Source organism: Pelecanus crispus, chromosome 2, assembly GCF_030463565.1.
Source record: "Pelecanus crispus isolate bPelCri1 chromosome 2, bPelCri1.pri, whole genome shotgun sequence".
Classification (NCBI taxonomy): domain Eukaryota; kingdom Metazoa; phylum Chordata; class Aves; order Pelecaniformes; family Pelecanidae; genus Pelecanus; species Pelecanus crispus.
In genome coordinates this window covers 108,985,267-109,005,478 of record NC_134644.1, presented here as the reverse complement: position 1 = coordinate 109,005,478, position 20,212 = coordinate 108,985,267, and the positions used below count along the sequence as shown (strand labels likewise).

Below are 20,212 nucleotides of genomic sequence, written 5' to 3'. Positions count from 1 at the left end.
ATGGGAGGGTGACAGGCCAACGCCTACAGCCTCCCCAGGAGCGCCAAGCTCCAGAAGAGAGAATTATGTCATCCTGAGCACTGGGGTCTATCACAACAGTCAGATATAATTGCACACAGGAAAACTCTCAATGAACAGAAAAAAAAACCCAATTATATGTATTTTCAGGTTGCAGAATAAATGTCAAGGGAAGAGGTGGAACACCGCCTGGACTGTAAAACCTTTATGGGCAAAACATGGATTATCAATGCATGATAAAAATCCATCCTTTTCACAGGGAAGCAGAAAGCATGACTTACTCCTTCCCTTCACTCTACCAGCACAGCCATCAAAAACCCGTCATAAGCTAATATCTGCACACTACAACTGCATTGTAGACATTTGCCAAAATCAGCCTTCCTTTCATACTAATCCCCTATGTGGTTAGCTAGGGAAAGGACTCCTGGAGCATCCAACGGTGAGCCCGTGACTCTGCTTAGCAGCAGGTTTATCGTCTGAGTGCAGGTTGGGCTGTTGGGCTGTTCAAAGAGACCCGGTATCTGTTTTGCAGAGGATGATTTGTCTTACACCAGTCATGCCCCCTGTTCTAGCTGCTTCTGTGTCTAGTTTTTATACTCCTCGGGCTACCCACCACCTCCCCTGCTTTCCGCTCCGGCTGCGTCACTCGGCAGATCCCCAGTGTGGTGGCTGTCCTGGTTTCAGCTGGGATAGAGTTAATTTTCTTCCTAGTAGCAGGCACAGTGCTGTGTTTTGGATTTAGTAGGAGAAGAATGTTGATAACACACTGATGGTTTAGTTGTTGCTGAGTAGTGCTTATGCTAGTCAAGGACTTTGCAGCTTCCCATGCTCTGCCAGGAGCAAGAAGCTGGGAGGGGGCAGAGCCAGGACAGCTGACCCAAACTGGCCAAAGGGCTATTCCATACCATATGACGTCATGCTCAGCATAGAAACTGGGGGGGTTGGCCGCGGAGCAGCGATCGCTCCTCGGGAACTGTCTGGGTATCGGTCGGCGGGTGGTGAGCAATTGCATTGTGCATCACTTGCTTTGTATATTATTATTATTATTATTTTATTGTTACTATTATCATTACTATTTTACTTTATTTGAATTATTAAACTGTTCTTATCTGAACCCAGGAGTGTTTCTCACTCTTACTCCTCCGATTCTCTTCCCCATCCCATTGGGGTAGGGGGAGTGAGCGAGCGGCTGCGTGGTGCTTAGTGCTGGCTGGGGCTAAACCACGACAGTGGGCGCAAGGTGAGAGACAACTCCTACAAACGCGATTACGTTTTCTTACAGCACAAGACCACGTGCCGCAATGAGATACTGGGAAGAAAAAGTTACGTTGCTTTGATATGAGATCCAGCTTCTCATCTGCAAGGCGCATCTCGCTTTACATGTTGTTAGATGTTTTCAGACGCAGCTACACCAGTTCCCCAATAACTCAGAAGAAGAGATGACCAAGGATTAGACTGGAGTACTCAGTACTGCAGGATGGGGCAGGCTAGCAGGTAAGAGCGTGGGACTGCAGGGCAGAAAGCACATGATCAACTAATATCCCTGCTTCCTCTCGGACTAATTTTAGAATCGACAGTGAGTGTTTTTGGCTGAGGTTTGAGGTTTTTAGCAGGGCAGAAACCCAACACAGCTCTTGAGATCGAGGTGCTGGCTGATATAGGTGGTTTATCAGTCAGCCAGATCACCCTGCCCTGCAGAGGTTTCACTTCGGCTATGCAAGGGGGAAAGGGGAGCGACGCTGTCCTGTGCCACAGCCTGGGAGCGCACAGAGAACAAGTCCCAGGCGCCCCAAGAAGTCCTGCCTCTGTCTGGCCATGAGCAAGGTGTTTCTGGTTTATACTGCACTGCTTTTCCTTATTAGTTTTCAGCATTTTTTTTTCCTATTTTTGTTGTGGATGTTGGGGAGTTACCTTCCACGTGATCAGGTATACATTTCTAACACCACCATACTTCCGTCCTTAGCAAATAAACCCAGATCATGGGTTTACCAATCAGAACTAGCAGCCCTTTGGTACAGTTTGCATTCATGGTCTCCATTCTCCGTTTCTACATCTAAACCTTAGAGTTCCTAAAATGACTTCTCATTGACTTTTTAATCTCATGGCCAACAATTTCAGGACAAGGATGCATCATGGCAACTGTCAGCTTTCAATCAAGTTATTTCTTGGGAAAGGACGCCAACTATGAAAAAGCATTATCTCACAAGTAGAGAGAGAAGAACTGCAGTTTTGTATCCCAGATTTTTGGGAGTGAGCTCAGGAAGGGGAAATTATTATCTAATCAACGCAATTTTAGTGCTTTTAGGCACCTTAAGAGTATTGAAATTTAGCTTTTTTCCCCTTCCACTCTTTTCTTCCCAAACGGTCCTACTGCTGTTGCCATGATGATTACATGACTAATGCTTGGAGCCCTAAGTTCAATTTTTTTTACGACCATGCTGTTTTTCGGCTGTTTTTCTTGCACGTTTGTTTTCAGGCTTCCCTCTATTCCTCAACAACAGCGTACAGATTTATTCCAAAGTCCCATTTGCTTCATTTCACTCCCTTCACCGTCCGCAATTTCTAACTTTACCCACAAGTTACTTTTTACCCTCGCTGTTGAACACTTAAAACATCGTATCGCTATGCCCCAAGTGTGCAGAGCTGAAGGCACCCGTTACTTTGTTCGCCTCCTTCCCTCTGCAGAACTGGGGGGACGCTGTAGGGGATGAAAGCAGGACAGGCCAGCGAGCACACCGCTCCTAACACTCCCCGGTCTCCTTTTGACTAATCTCTCTGGCATTGTCTGGGAGGACACCTGCTGCTCATGAAAACAAAACCCACTGAGCTCTTACAATCCAGGCAGCAAAAAACATGAATAGGGAACCACCAAACTAATTCAATAAAGTTTGTTCAGTTCTGGACTGCACATGTTGAGGTTTTTAAATTATTTTAGGTTATTATTGTTATTATCATCAGAGATACTGATTGCATTAGCTTTGCATTTTGGAAAGAATCTGAAAGGTCACCAAAGTGATCACAAAAAAACCACAAAAATTTTAGTTGATTACATTTGAAACTTAACCTTTTCAGATGAGTGAAATCTGAGTCTGAGAACAGTTATGGTATAGCACACAAAAGACCCTTTTCTACAAGGTATTCCCTAGCTCAGTAAAATTACAAATTCCGTTGCACAGCAGAAATGCTTTAGAGTTATGTCACACTTCAAGGATCACCTTTTTTTTTTTTAAAAAAAAAAAAAAAAAAAGGAAGGCCTGAAACCATCCGCCATCCACACAGCCACAGATGCAAATGCCAGCAGGGTTATTGGAATTTCAAGCACAATCAGCGAATAGGCACCAACAAAGTAACTGAGGAACTAGGTGGGAAAGGGTATCAGGTCCAAAATCTGTCAGGCTGAACTGCACATTGTTAGGTACCGGAGGCATGATGAAAAACAAGCCTAAAAGTTCACAATAAACTACTATTTTCCATACTTGTATGTAACTTTTCATTAAAGAGTATTTGGCTTTGTTGTTATCTAGGGTACCGATGCTACAAGCCTCCCAAAGGCCAACTGGCTGCAAGAGCAATGTGCAATGTGCAAATTACTCCACTCTCCCCTCACGTAGCATCTTTTCATCACCCTCAGCTTTGCACAGGTGCACATCAAGTGCAGAAAGCTTTGTGCTGAAGCCCAAATGCAAACTCTCTTCTAGCACCAGGTGCTTTGGGATCTGTCTCCCAGGTATCAGCCCTTCCAGAGTCAACAGAGACTTTATTTGAAGGTGAGGGAAGGAAAGCATCCACAGCAGAGCACGTAATGAAGTGAAAGTACACATGTGGGTAAAATGGCTGCTGCTGGCAGCATGCCACAGGCACGACATTTCCAGTGTTCATCACATCTCTCTGTACCTCCTCAGTGGGATTTTTTTGTAAGTCATTATAGACATGGTGCATAGGAATTCCGGGCAGCAGCAGAGCTAACAATGACTTACCAATCCTTTCACCTCCATATTTCACACAGAGGTCCATGAGGGTAATCTCTCCCCAGCAGCATGGGAAAAGCCCCACAAAATAACACATACTTAGCTGCAGGCAAAGCTGTAGCTCCTGTTATCAGAGTATATCCAAGTGCCTTTTTCACCCTTCACCCACACTAGCTTGACCCAAGGGTAGTTAAGACTTCAGTGGGGCTTTTGCTGGCTGAGAAGAAAGCTTGTCCTGTAAACAAAGAGCTGAGGGGAGGTGACACCAGTCTGTCCAGCCTCACACAGCAAGGCTGCAACTAAAACATCCAATCCCCATGCTGTTGCCGCATCCTGCTGGGATCCTGCCGCATCCCCCTTCTGGGACTGGGGACCGGACTTCCCAGTCATACCCCACAGCCCCTGTTTGCCCTGTAAGCTTCAAGAGCATCCCAGTGTCTTCCCACCTCACGCAGCGCTGCTCCAGCTATAGCCGGGCAAAGCACGGTGCCAAGAAACCAAAACGAGTTGTCCACATTATGCATGGCTTTTGCGACTCTGTCCCCACCTCACAGAACTTCAAACCTGCTTTTCTTCCTATAGGAAATGTACGCCAAAGCGCACAGGTGGATGCAGAGGAAAGGGTCCATCGCTCCCACTCACAGACCAAACCGGAGCAAAGGTGCTACACTGGCTTAAAAAGTACAGGCACCTTCACAGTCCCACATCACCATCTGGATCCTGGAAGGTGGTAAGAGAATGGTAAGTACTTATCTATAAATTACAGGTAAAATAGAGGGAGAGATGAATACGTATACAAAAACACTTGCAGTGACTGCTTGCCAAAACGAAAACCGTGTGATTTGGCATTGCCTTAAATGTTGCTGCTCATAATACACTTAAAGAAAATTATGGGATATAAAACCCCTGGAATGCTCTGCAAAATTAGGATGTGATTAGGCCAGATGATACCAATTTAACTCTAACACAGCTTTGTCGTAATTCCAGAGTTAATAGCAATACTGTATGAACTGGTCCAAAACTTAAGCAGAGTACTTCCAGTGCACTCTGTAGCTGCTAGGCATTTCTGCATGTGTGGCCCTGCCTGTTAAGTTTGGTACAGGCAGAAGAAAAAGAAAGGGCATACAACTATTAACACAGCAGGATACATAATTAAATTTGAGAGGGTTGGATTTGAGTAGGGGATGTTGTGTTTTTTGGTTTGGAGTTTTGTTTGGTTTTTGTTTGTTTTTTGTTTTTTTTTTTTTTAAATTTTAGGCACAGAAAGAGAAGTGCAATTGGTTTTGATGCATCAAAACTACTTGCAGAGGAGACGGAAAATTATGACTCAGATTTTTTTTTTTTTCTTTAAGCAAGTGGCAGCCTGCCTGTACAGCCACTCCAAACATAGACCCAAGCAGCTGTAAATCTTCCTGGAGATTTTCCTTTTCGTTCCAACAGTCAGACTTGCTACAATGTCTGCTCCAGAGCGTCGTCTTGACCACCACCTGCTCCTCTTCCTTCAAGTACATTAAAGAAAAAGGCTTTCCAGGCCAGGACTGTGGCCTGGCAGCCACCCTATACAGCTTAACATTCCTCATCCAATATCTCATTTCTCCTATCGTTTGTTAAGTGTGGGTAGCGTATTGCCATACATCATAAAGCCCTTTACTAGAGCTGCTCAGTCTAAAAACAGAGGGTACAGCTGTGCTATAGGCTAGGGTTCTGCAGAAATACCTAAGCCTCAGCCAGCAAGCCCAGTGTGGTAACACAGGTAGCACAGCTACGGAAGTAAGGAGCTCTGCATGACCTAATTTACCTTGTTCCTCCTGCCGAAGGCCATGGTGGCTCTGTTGACAGACCTAAGGCAGTCAAGGATCTCTAGTCTGCATGTCAGTCGTATCAGTCAGTGGCACATCACAGAAAACTGAACGTAGGTTATAATTGTAAAATTATTACAAGTATTTAAAGATTCTCTAGTTATACAGTACTTGGGTAAAAAAAAAAACCTGTTTCCTTGTGTTAATTCTTTTTTTTTCAGACTTGCAGAGGAAAGAGTAGTTTGGAAAAAGAATGGAAGAAAAGTAGGGCTGGAACAGGAAAAGAAGCAAGTCAGATCAAATCCAAGACATAGGCTGGACAGACTGAACTATCACCACTGGAAACAGGACGCTCTCGATGAGGGTGCGATTGCTGGATCGTAATTACCACCGTTCGGCGGTGCCGCAGGGATGCAGCAGCACCGATGAGGGGCTAAGCCCATCAGGGTGTGGGATGTGCAGAGTTTCCTCAAGGTACAAGAAGGCTCTAAGCTACTGACAGATCAAAAGCCGACTGGAACAGCTCTGCTACGGATGGACCGAAGGGAACCAAAGCTACCGGGGAGCATGTGGCCACAGCCATGAGGGCAGCCTCTGGCCGCTCGGCCAAAGCCACGGTCTCGGTACCAACGGCAGCTGAACTGCACCAACGCGCTGTACACGTGCCACACAACCTGCAGCCCTGAGCCAAAAGCCTCAAGAGAAGAGGCTCGAGGTCCTGCCTGCCAGGCCCAGCTCCCCTCCACCCAGCCTCCCACTCACCATGGGCAGCAGAGCAGTGGCATTCGCAGGTTGGCTAATTGCTAGGTAAGTAGCCTTTCCTTCCCCCTTCCCTTTCTTTCCAGTGTCCTCTCTTGCTCCTTTGTGTAGGAACAGAGGAAACGGTAACAATAGCTATGGGAGGCACTTCCAGCAAAGTAAATGGCCTTTCAGACCTGGCTTGAAACAACTCTGTGACAGCCTTGCGCAGATCACTAAAGACATCAGCCATTTACTGGCAACTTCCATAATCCTCTTGAAGAGCTAATAGACAAAGCAGGCTGGAACCTACCGCCATCAGCACAGCAGCAGAAAGGGCAGCTGCCTGCAGGCAAACTGCGCTCTAAAAGGGATTCTGAGTCTTAACATTTTTCCTGACACCTTTCCTTTTATACCGAGAGGTAAATTTGAGAGCTCATGAGAGCACCAAAGCTCGCTGGGCTCGCTTAGATTCTTACTTTTTAAAGTCTTACTAATCTGGAAAATGAGTAAGGAAAAAAATTAGTTTTTCAGATGTAATTTGGAAGATGTAAGAAATTCCAGCACCTATTCATCTCTGGTGTGTAGGCTTCCCATTTAAAAAAAGAGGAAACCTTCTGTTTGGGAAGGAAGTCAGATGAGAATCATCCCACAGTGCATGATGTAGCTCAGAAAGGTCAGAAGACAAGGCGATGTCTCAAAAATGTATTGAAAAAAGAAGAACCAGGTGTAGATGTGTTTTAATAATCTTTCAAATAATAGAAAAATTGTTATGCTAAAGGAGGATGGGGGGGAGAAATCAAATCCATTTGAAAAACAGCAATAGCAACACATCACTTTTAAAATAAGCTTCATTGACAACAAAATAGTAATTCTGCACCTGTGAGTCATGATTATTTATATCACACTAATTTTAATAAGTACAGAGTTGCATTAAAATGCTAAAACCTTATTAAATACTGAAACTAGCTATTGCATATAGCACATAGGAAGCTTCCCAACTTCTCCAATTAGCACCAAAGCTTAGGCTTTAAACGCAGCAGAAGCAAAAGAAATGCTGAAACACACTGCCACAGGCTGGTTTAATTTGGAATTTCTCCTTTTCAAAAGGATTAAAAAAAAAGAAAAAAAAAAGGAAAAAAACCACACACATCCAGAAAGGGTAGAAAGTACTTCAGATTTTTTTCCTTTCCCCAGCCCTTGTTCTCTTGCATCCCTTACAAGACAGTAGGAAAGTATGTTTAAGGGCAACTTACAAACTTGGTTTGACAGAAAAGAGCTTTTACACATGTACCTGAAGCAGCCTGCAAACACCATTTTAGGTGAGAGACTCAGTAAACCTCATTGCCATCTTTTGCCTCCATATTGGAGGGCAAGCCCATAGAAAGCAGCATGAAAAATCCCTGTACCTGCCACAGGATTAACAAAGGAAGATTTTAAAACGGCGATGATCGGCTGTCTACATGAGGCGTCCTTAAACAGAAAGATGCCTGCCATGTCAGTGCAAAGCTCTTCTCAGATGTGCAGACCTGGTGGGATGGAGGAGCACCCTGCTGGGAGCAAGGAACAAGCTGCATCGGTTCTTGCGCAAGGGCTGTGGCCTGGTGTATTTTTGCAAAAAGCAGTACTGACACCTCTCCTCCTGAGGAGCTTAAGTGTTAATTATTCCCCAACGTTCAGGTCTTACAGGGACTTGATTTTTTGGAAACTCAGGAAAGCCATCTGCTTTCCCAGCAGTACACAACAGGTCTGGTCAGAGCAACTCCAGCAGGGTTAAATAATGCACAGGGGAGGGACGAGGGGAACTGAGGTAACCAAATCACCTCACCACCCCACCGCCCAAGCCATGCATCAGTTGCAGGGTCTGTTATGCACACAAAACTCCACAGAAAAAAAGAAAAATATGAAGGATTAAGTTACCAATAAAGACAGAGCTCCTCAGATCGCCTACATCACTTACTTGCCATTTATCCACATACTCCTGTTACACAAGGCAGGACACCCCACATCCCAACCACAGTGGACTCCTTAAGACTGCTTCCAGACAGAAATAAAACTTGCCTAAAGAATAGGCTTAAGAAATTAATCAGGTTAATTCAGATGCTTAAGCAGCAGAAAATCATACAGAAGAACAGATGTTTGCCCAGATATTTCAAAAAAGAGGTAAACAATTGCACAGCATGTGTGTATGTGTGTGTGTCCAGTAGCGTCACACAAAGAAGTACTTAGTACCACAACTACTCTGGTAAAGATACAGATTAGGCCAACGTCAGAAAAATAAAGCATTTTGAAAATCCTTCTCAAAGTCAGAGTCATTTTAAATCTATTCACTAAGACACATTTAATCCGTGACTTAATCCACCCGCACACCTGACTACACACAAAGTCCAGGTGATAACTAGTCTTTATGGCACAGACACGGCATCAAGCCGATTTTAGTTCTTTAATCAAAAGAAACACACAGCTTCCAAAGTGACTACTCAAGGCAATTACAAGAGAGGTTACGTAGCTAATGGAGTTACCCACCCCCATGAATTAAGTAATACGCTCTCAGCACTACTAAGGTGTACTTCATCTGCGTACAGGTAATGCTCTCAGTTAAAATCCCACCCTATGAATTTATCATCACGTGCAGCACGTTTGTCCTTTCCCTGCCACGAACACACCATCGCAGCTCCTGCATCCCAAAGAGCACAGTTAAATCAGATTTTTACAGTACACTGCCTACAAGAAAACTCCGGTATTCTCACTGTTATTAAAGGGGCTGTTATTTTCCCTGCATGCCGATGTCAGTCCCTGGCTCAGCAGCAACCCGGCACCGGGCAGCTGCGGATTGCAGGAGCTGGCGAGCAGGCCGGCAGGAGGAGGAGGAGGAGGAGGAGGAGGAGGAGGAGGAGGAGGAGGAGGAACGGGGGGGGTGCGGGAGGGGAGGGACTCTGCGCCGGCCGCTCCGCCCGCCGCCGCCAGGTGGCGCCGCCGCCCCGCGGATGAGCGCCCCCCGCGCCGCCGCCGCCGCCGCCCCCGGAGCCGCAGGGGCAGGGGCAGGGGCAGGGGCAGGGGCAGGGGCAGGGGCAGGGGCAGGGGCAGGGGCGCCGCGGCCGGGAGCCGGTTTCCAAACCCCCCCCCCCCACCGCCACCCCTCGCAAAAGCGCCTTGTTGTCTTTGGGTTGTTGCGCCAGTCACTGCGCTGCCTGGGCCTCCTGCTTCCAAAACCCTACCCGCAGCGCACACACACCCCCAAACAGACGAAAAAACAAAGCAACCAAACAAAAAAAGAACAACAACAGAAAAAACACACTACCGAAAAAGACCCCACAGGTGACAGCGCTCCCTCAGCTGCTGCTCAGGACCACCAGCCCTAAGCACGGCTAACCCAGCGCAGGGGGAAACCTGCCCCCCATGTGCACGCACCCCTCGAGTCGCCAAAACCACCCACAGCCTCAGTTGGGTCCTCTGCACCAGGAACACCTCCAAGCTGGAAAAAGGTGTGTATGTGTACATAGATATATATATAAAAAAACCCAACAAACCACCACCACCACCACCAAAAAAATGGGCTTACCCCACAGAAGCGTCCGCAGGCGACAGCAGTGCCAGGCAGGACTCGGCTCCCGGGAGAGGCAGTCCTCCGTGGGATTCCTCCCTGCTTCCCACCCGCTCGGGACAGCCCCATTCCCGCACTGAACTTGAGCTGATGACACGGGCCATGCTGGTCGAGTCCCGGTGTACGTGTGAGCGCCTACCACGACGCTTCTGAAGGACTGAGACAGAAGCACCTCACAGCGCCGAAAGAGGAGAACTAGCCACGGGACCGGGAAGGGGCAGCCAGCATCCCACAGATCTTCTCATTACACCTTTCACCAGCTGTGAATTTGGGAAACCTGGTCCCAGCTCCACGGAGATCTCTGAGCTGAGCTCCCCTGCCATCCATAACCAAACCCACCCACGCCGTTATGCCCCTGCGTGATGGGGACGCAAGTCAATCAGTGACGACGCGCGGGGCGCTGCGGGGCTCCAGCCTCTCCAACAGCAAACGCTTCCCGCAGGACTGAGGTGTGCCGACATGTTTAATGACGACAAGCAACTCACACTAGGTTGAAGTGTTTGCAACCACCAAGAAAATAAAGACCTTCTCGCAGGTGAAGCTGTGTCTGGTCCAGTGATTTGGGGTGTAATTAGAGAAACGCCAGGAACAGAGACAGGCAGTACAGTATTTTGATGGGCTTTTCTACATCATGTGCTATATTATACCTTTTTTCTTTTTTTAAAACCAAAACTCCCTTGAAATAAACAGACCCCAACAGGCTAATAGAGGTTACTTTACAGGAAGCCCCATGTTTGCAGATGGTAGAAAAGCATCCATTTTAGGGGAAACAAAACCTCCAACACAGAGTTTTTGACTTTTGTTCACTGTTCCTGCTATGTAGAAAGATCTCTATTAAAACAGGCCAGAGTTTGGGCAGTCAGCAGCAGGATGAGGTAATGCCAATCTCTATCTTTCTTTTCAGAGAGTCATTCTTGATGCATGGTAATCAGCCCACATGCGCCTCTCTGCAGGAAAGTATGGCTTGAACTTTCCTAGTGCAGCCACTGGGGAAAATACAGAAACGTGGGAGAAGAAAATACAAAGACCTCACAAATGCAAAAAACCTTTGCCTGCCGAGTGCTAATTGAGAGAACATTCTTGCAGATTAAAAAAGTGCTGTAGGAGTGGGAGAAACTTCACTTATGTACAACTAACAGGAAAGTGAACCAATGAGCAATAACATGCACAAGAAAGTAGGTATCTATGCAGATGGTATCCAACATTTGCAACCAAGTCAGTTTTAAACTACTCCGGACTGCTAGTTTATGGTCAGAGGAAGACAAGCTAAGATGCTGCAGCAACACATTATTAAATTTGAAATATTTGGAGAAGGCATGTGAATAAAAAACTTCAGATTTTGCCAGACGTAGCAAGGAAAAGCAAAAAAGTACTTTCTTATGTTCTGAATTCAACTTGAAGCCTAAGACACAGACCTGGAGTAGGATAAATGGAGACAACTCTTTTATTCTCAGAAAAAAAAAAAAATCAAGGATTTAGGGGGAGGAGTCTCTGATACAAAGGCCTACGTTATGTTAAATCAATAAAAGATTTCAGGTACTCCTATGTTTTAGCATTAAAACTACTTCATATGCTTTCATTCATAGGGCATAGCTTTCAGAAGACAAGTGTATTTCATCATGTTCTGAAAAACGTGGAAATGCTACCTGTCACTAGGCACGCAAGTGCACTTGGTACTTTGGCATCTATTTTCCATTTCAGCCTATCGAGGAATGAGAGCAAACCACCAGCTCTTCACTGACGCTACATTCTTCCATTCGATTCTTTGGGAACTGAGAGCAACAGTGGCAAAGTCAGAACATGCAGCTTAAGGATGTTTTATGAAAAGCGTCACCTTCAAGTTAAATTCTCAAAAAATTGCCTGGTTTAAAGATTTAAGTTTAATTCACATAATAATTCTTCCATTATTACAGAATGAAAGTTCCTCCACAAAATCAGAGCATAAATGAGCACTGAGCTTACCAGGGACTTTCCAAGGCTGTCTTAATTTTGCGTATTTGTTGATGGAATACCGGCTTTCCCAAGCTCACCGTCGACAGTTTCCCTCCCCTCCCCCCTTCTTTATTTTACAAAGAGCCTTTAAAGTTTTGTCTGTAATTAAGAAAGTCTATACTATGAGGTACCTCTTTTCATCTCGTTTGTGATTTGCAAGCAGGCTCCCCATGAGAAGGGAATCCTTAGCATTGTTTCTAGATTTCAGCGGTCTGTGTTTCAGGTCACAGGTGTGAAAGCCACCCTCTACGGCAGCACACAGAATTCAGCAGCAAGCGCCTTCCACCAACTATGAAGCTGAGTCAACCTTTCAATCTCAGCCGAGTTCCCACAACAGGACTTTACCCTAACGCTTTTCTCCTTCGCCCTTCCTGTTTGAATCTTCCCATCTATCTTTCTGTATTATCCAGCCCATGGAAAAGCTCATTACACCCATTTTTGCCTTAGTCAAAACCATAAAGATGCCTCCTGGAGCTCTTTCCCCCACACCCTTCCAGTATCTCGAGAACACATCCTTCTTGCTACTCACCAGTAATCTTTCTCTGTCCTTTTGTCTTGCTTCATTCTCTGCTTCACAAGGAAAAAATGTATCTCAGAGGGTGGATGGTTTTGTAGTTAAAGGCATCCAAAGACATTCCAAGTTACAGTTTTTGGTTTTACCGCATACTTTAGTCCCATAAACAACCATGAGAAAGTTGTTCAATCCCTCTGAGATTAAAGTTGTCTATCCTCTGGAAGAGGAGCACTGTTAGTCAGAAGTGAGAGCATCTCTTAGCTCCAACTAACTGAGATTTGTCCTCTACCCGACTCAACTCTCCACGTCAGTATCTCTGGCTTAAGTTCAGTTGTGGTTTCTTGACCACCTGCCCTAGCCAGTACAGGGAACTTAATGAGCTGGTGCACCACCAGTTTTTGAAGATGTAACACAGTGAGAACAGTCATACTAATCGTAACTCCTCGCCATATCCCGTCTTCGTCATTTACTACAACTGTGTTATTTAGATCAGAGTTTGTAGCCTGGTTATTCCTTCTTTCCACTCAAGTTAACTGGCTGCAGTGAAACTCTAAGTAATTATGTAGGGCAGAAAAAGTCACAGCCATTATGAAAAAAAGTTTAAACTTAAAATGAACAACAGCACTTTACATTCTCTTTGCCTTTCTCCTTCCCCCAACATCTCTGAACACCACTCTTCAGCTCTGCTCAACTTTTACATTTTCAGTGCATTGTATTTGTGTTTACGGAAAGTCAAAAAACTTCCTTTAGGCAGTAACTCTTGCCCAAGGAATTCCTGCTCCCTCAACCGAAACATAAAATTCATACTTCAGTTAAACTACCAAGAATTTCATATGGCTGAATATCACTGAAACTTGCATTGTGCTAGATGTTTTCTTGCTGCTTAGTGTCGGACTTCAAACTGAAGTCAAGTTTCACCCTGGAAATCTTCTCAACAGAAACAACTTAAAACATTTAAGACTACGGAGTACTTTCAATATTGTGGTAAAATACAATCCTTGTTCTCAAACGGATCAGAAGTGCAAGTACCACAGCAGCTCTTCTAAAAAAACTCTTCATTCTGTTTACCTAAAAAATGCATTGTCAGTGCAGCGTTGTACTCCTGTATTTACAGTGAGAAGTGCCTTTAAAATGGAGCTGAATTTTTTATGCATACCCTATTTTGGTTCAAAATTGATCCACTACTGCTGCTAGCAAACTTAAGCTGTAATGTTAAGAACATAGAACTAAATTTTTAATAGAAATTGTTTCTATGTAACCTAATTATCCAGGTTACCATCTGAGTCATCTTGTTACTAGGCTGAAAAGAAATACAAAAAACAAAGCAATACTTTGTCTAACAACATTACTGAATCACAAGAAATAATTTATTTCCTGTGGAAAGCAGCGATTTAAACATTATAATATCACCCTGCTACAAACAGTATTTTCAAAATAAGCATATTTGGATCTTAGACTCATTTTAAGTAGCTTTCATGAAATTTTTCTAGCATTCATTTTAAAATTAAGTATGAGAAATTTAATGTATCAGCATAAGCTCAGTTAAAGTTGCTTCCAAATTCTAGGCTGACAGGTTTTATAATCCAAGTGGAAAGGCACCAGGAGGGGTTGTGAAGAGTGTCTCTATCCCTCTACCAGTCTTCTCAACCCCAAATCCTTGCCGATTTAGTTTTCTCCATCCTGCAGACTCTCTCTGCAAGAGATAGCTACACACTCAAAATGGAAATCCACCACTGAACAAGTCTCACCTCTCTTTGAAACACCCTCTGAGGAGGTTTTCCATTCCCCCAAAAACAGAAACGCACTATCAACAGCCCCTTTTACTGTGACTGTCTTGTCGAGGGTGGGTACCAACCTACCTTTTCTACCAAGCTCCTTCCTGCATCTAAGAGGATCTAAGAAATCCCTTATTTGGTGTGGCCTGTTCTCTAAGACACAAAGACTTGGGGTGATAATGGGTTAATACAGTCTAAAGATAGATCAGCCAGCCTGCCCTACCAGCTTAATAGCTTGTTACAGGGAGCTGTAGCGCTTAATAAGGCAAAGAACAACTTGGCTACTGCGAGGTGCTGCTCCCAACTGCTGGGAGTGGCATTTCCCAGCTTGGCCAAAAAAAAAAAAAAAAAAAACAACCTTTAAAAAAAAAAAAAAAAAAAAAGAGATACACACACACAACTTGTATTCATCATTTTACTACTCATCACTAAGTCAATCTCAGAGCTGATGACAGTGTCTGCATATCCTAGATGCAAAGCCCATGTCTACCAGGTGATGCTGGCCAGAGATAGAAAGGATAAATCACCTCTGCCTACTCACTCCCTGAACTGGTACCAGGCAAATTGCTGGAAATGGATGCCATCTCCACCACATCTCCTGATCATCAGTTTAAAGGGAAAATAGGAAAGCTGTTGGACTGGCAGCTCTTCCCCCTTCCCCTGCTGAACTCCAGCACCAGATCACCAGCTTGGCAGACGGTTACAGGTCTTCAGCCAGCCTTAACCGACGTGTCTATCAAGCACTGCCAAGGAAGAACCCTGACACCACACTGCAGCCTCAAGATACACAGTTTGCAAGAACGCAGAAGCTCGACCTTCTTAATTAGTTAATTCCCCAGAAGGAGTTCATTCCACGACATCTGCTCTTCCAGGGAATGTCAAGTTTTGTTGGAAGAAGCAAAAACAGTAACAAAACTACAGTACCCATAGGACTGACATTTTCAAATAAAACTCGCATGACAGTTACAATAAGGGCGTTTTTCTTTAAGTGACCTTGTCACAGCCCATCAGCTTAAGACCCCAGAGGAGGCCCACCTCTCCTATCCGAGGCTGCTAAATGGGAACTCTTGATGCACGTCATTTGCAGATTTGAAAAATCTGCAGGTTTCTATTTTGCAGGGAAAAGGTGATAAAGGACAGGCTATTGTAGGCATATCTTTAAAAAAAAAAAAAAAAAACTGAAAAGAAAAATGCTAGTACTGCCAGGTCACTGCAGAGGTTGGGTTCCAACTTCTTTCCCTATTAAAAATATGATAGTTTGGACCTGATAGGAAATAACCAAAATTGCTACAGTGCTTCCCCTGTGAGCAAAACCAAGTCAGGAATAGAAATGGATGAGCCACTGCCCCAAGTGCTCCAATGGTACTTTGAGGCGCATCAGACTGTGCTGAGCAGCGAAGCATCCCTGAAGCACTGTAACTTCAGTTAGAACTTGTAATTCAGAAATCTCCCAGTGACCCCATTATCAGCGTAGCATGGAGAAAACAGAGCTGGTCTCGGTACAGGAAGGCAATGACTATTCAGGGAGCTTTAATCAGAAGGAATTTAACTGAACAAACAGCCGTGGCTCCCAGAGAAGGACCGAGTACTTTTAAAAATTGAAAGTAGCTGACCGAATGCTTTAGAACAATGAGATAAAATTATTGCACTAAAACCCTTTAATTAATGCATGCGACAGAAGCTGTGATTTTTAAACCCTAATCTCCCTGTCATTTCAGTTTTTAAGAAATAGTAAGAAGCACCCATCTGCTCAAGCTGCCACACAAGTCCCAAAGTTCTGTTCTCACACCAGTTTTGTGCCGGATGTCTCAATAAATTTACTGCTTATTTACATCAGCCAAAATGGAGAGGAAAGCTGCTGATCTCCTAAGTTTGCCCTCCTGCAAAAATGGCCGAAATACATTTTGCTGTTACACACTCCCATTTTAACTCCTGAAACCAGGGGCTTGCTCCCCCCCCCAAAAGAAAACTGATAGGGCATTTTGAAAACCCTGACAGATGTTTAATTACAGAGGCACTAGCAGGCATTATTTTGAGAAGGTCAAACACAGAACGACTGTAGCTGACCACCAAATGGCTAAAGTGCCTGCTGTACCACTAGTGAAGCAAAAACTTTGCTAATCCACATTTTGCTAATTCAAACACCTAATAATTCACATGCAAGCAAAAAGATGCTGGTAGCACAATGCGTCTGAATAACCATTTAATAGCAGGAATCTGTGGTGCGATCTCATGTTACTAAGGGTGTATTATGAAATACAGCAAACAGCAGTCAGCACTATGTTATGAAATATCAAACCGAACTCTTACTCTCAACATCTAAGAACAAAGTACCTTTTGTAATGCAGGTTTCTTCCCCCCCTGCACTTACTAATTCATTAAGTTCATTCATTTAAATAGGTCCTTTAGTCACTGATGTAAATGAACAGGGATCTACAGTACATCTGTGGGCTGTGTGGCAGAAAGAGAATAGAGATGGCACTGCCTTCTCCGCTGTTATTTCCAGCTGTTTCTTACAAATTCCTCATTGATTCCCTAGAAGTTCTCACACTAGGTTCCATTTTAAAAACTTTCTTTTATTCAGAAAGTTAGAAAGTCCTATTTTGATCTATTAAAAAAACAAAACAAACAAAACCTAAAAATACAGACACTCGGACCTGTGACTAAAATTTCTTGGATGTGCCTCTGAATGGAGTGGGACCTCCCCTTCTTTGCTGAGTCAAATTCAGTAGCGATTAGCCTTCATCCCTTATCCACCATCACAGCTGAGAGTGAGACAGACACGCTTTGCCGTGTTGCTGAATTGTGTACTGAGCATGCACCAACACGAAATATTGTGCTAACAGATTTAAGCATGCCTCAAAGCACATTGTTCTGACAGCGCCTGGGTCTCCGTCATCACTCTCGTAACTATCAATGATTCTGGTTAATTTTACAATCACAAGAGGTACAAGCCTCCATCTGGTTAGTCTGCATATTATTGCAGAATTGGAATCACACTGATCAACAAAATATGTTGGCCACTAACGCTCCGTTAAGGTGGACTGGTGAGTGGAGAACAGCCCTACTTTCAGCTACGCTAAAGACCCACTGCAAATACAAGGGAGCAGAGCAGGAGGACTGGCATTCCCCAGGGAGAGGCACCTGGCACTCCAGGGCTGCCAGGGGAGGTATGGCAGTCAGATCAGGATTCAGGTGTGCGGGCAGGACTGCGCGGCAACTTAACACATCGCGTTCGGTCTGTTGAATGCCTGCAGCACGTATGGCAAAAGCCTGCCACAGCTCTTTCCCTGGAACAAAGCTGAAGGGAAGAGATTTCCTCATTTAATGCCTGTCACTGAAGCGACCTTGTCAGCACAGGTGGCAGGGTTTCCAAATGCTTTCTGTTCCCTGCTTGCGCAAACACCAAGTACAACAGCACCCTCGCCCACAACAGAGTAGTGGTGTAGCTGTTACAGCAACGCAAGCCACTGCCATCCCCATCATCTCTCACCAAGAAGCCCTGCCTCACAGCTCTGATGGGGAGAGCAGCCGTGGTGTCACTGCAAGGATCCTCAAGCCACGAGTCCCAAGGTTAAATCCTTGTCAGGAGCCAAACCCATGGCTCACAGACCCACAGGACTGTCAGCATGGATGCAGACAACCCGGCAAGGCTGCTATTTGTGTTGTAACAGCCAAAATCCCCTTCCTCTACACAAAACCCAAGTAAAAGTGCCACTTGGCTGACATTGTTGCATCTGCACTAGGGGTCCCTTCCACCAGACCTACCTGGTCAGGGGGCGACATTGCTATAAAGACTAACACAGACAATTCTGCTAGCAGAGCCTGCAACACAAGAGTGCACCTAGGTCTCCCGCAAAAGAGATGTTTCTTGCTCATCTTCCAGTTGCAGGTTACTTTTGGCTATTGTCACAGACTAGGACTAGGACTCCCCCCATCCCCTTCTGTCTTCCAGTACAGGGGCCAGTGTTGACTTCTACCAAGTCTGGCTGAATTTTATTCTTATCTTCTAAATATGCCCTTCACATGAACTGTGAGGTAAGCAGCATGTTCAAATGCAGAACTCTGTAGATCGGTACCTGCAGCACATTCTCAAACAAATTAGCAAAAACCCAAATTACTGTGCTTATAAGCAATGTACTCCATAAGCAAAACAAATGCAAAATTAAAGAGCCTCTTCTCATTTTGGACTTCAGAAAACTCTTCTCCAGTAGGACATCAAGTAAACTGATTTAAATGCTCTTAAAACTTCAGTTTATTCTGTAATGCTAAATTTGCATCTGAGGCTCTTCACAGCACAGTATATGTAATGTATGATTATACAATCAAACTCCCTTATGCATACAGTTAGGAAGCAGAACACCTCAATCCTCGTATTGTTTCAATCTGTTTTTTTTTTATTAATCTACCAGGCAAACAGAAACAGGCCATAAGCACAGGGCAAGCATCCCTTCTTTTCTGTGCTTTTGTTGAGGAGAACTCCCCACAGCTCTACTCATGTTTACTCACCACCAGCCACACTACAGAATCCCCCAACTATATTTTATTTCATTTACCTAATATTATTCTAAATATGTACAAGCAGCCTGTTATGATCCTGCTGAAGTCACTGATCATACAACTATTAACCTCAGTGGAAGGAGAACTGGTCCAAAGACTATAAATAGATAATAAGCAGTAAATTCAGAGCCTCTCCTAGCTCTGGACAGCTGGAGTTTTTAAAAACCCAGTGGCTCCATGGCATAAGCAATGAAAAACAGGCTACAGAACTCAGCCACAGGAATTAATAAAAATGACCGAAGGTCATCTGTAGTCTATCAATCACTGTATCATTTACACTTCATATTAGAATAGAAAGGTATGAATGTCGTCAGTGTTGTACACTGGCTACTCTGAGTTCTATCATGAATTGACAGAGGTGATCCATTTGAGTCCCAGCCTATTATTCAAAACTCTAAACCTGCCGTTCACCAACGGCACAGAGCACTGCAGATGAAGGATGGAGGGGCACTATAGGGAACTATTTTCAATGATGCATGCAGTGATGAGGGAATGCAGATTATCTGAAAACAAAAGCTGAATTTTTCTGAGACCCAAGGCACTACCCTTTCTGAAGTAGGAAAACAGCATTTCATGACTACCTGTTTTGCACAATTTACTGTCAAGAATAAAATACACCAGCTAAATAGGAACTTGAGGTTTCAGTCTTAAATCTCTTAAAAGCTCGGCTGTTTGAGTTGAAGGCTGAGAAGTGCATTTGCCCCACATTCCCTCACATATTTTGCATTGAACATCTAGCATGTGTCTTCCTGATAAAGTGACATTGACCTACAATCAAAGAATAAAGAGCCTTGCCACTACGGACCAAGGTTTTGATGTTACTTTTAAAAGAAGTAAGTAATAAACCAGGAATAGCTGTATTTACAAACTACACTAGGTGCCTGAGGAACTAAGACTTGCAACACGACCTGCGCTGTATTAATCCTGACACAGCTGTTACCCAAGTAGCTTACTCCACAATGGCATTAATTCCAACAGTAGCAAATGGCAGCATACCTTTGAGATTTGGAGCAAGGTAAATGTACGAAATAAGAATCTATTAACTACTAACAGTCCCACTAACTACTGCCTTGTAAGATAGGGCAATTTATTTACAGTTCACCATGACTGAACTGAAGAATCACCATCTTGGACTCTCTAAGTCCATACTGCAGGGTGCAAAACAGATCATAATTTCATCTTAGAATTACGAAGGTCAAGCTCACTGAGCTGCCTTTGTATGGTTTATAATGTCAGAATAATCC

General features: G+C 44.4%; 1 protein-coding gene across 1 annotated transcript in view; it reads right to left on the bottom strand.

Moving 5' to 3' along the window:
* ZNF516 (zinc finger protein 516) overlaps positions 1-20,212 on the bottom strand; it is a 58,511-nt gene that overhangs the window by 19,021 nt on the left and 19,278 nt on the right. The window contains exon 2 of the mRNA XM_075706146.1: positions 8,158-8,165. Coding sequence (XP_075562261.1) covers positions 8,158-8,165 — 8 coding nt within the window. The remainder of the gene's footprint in view (positions 1-8,157; positions 8,166-20,212) is intronic.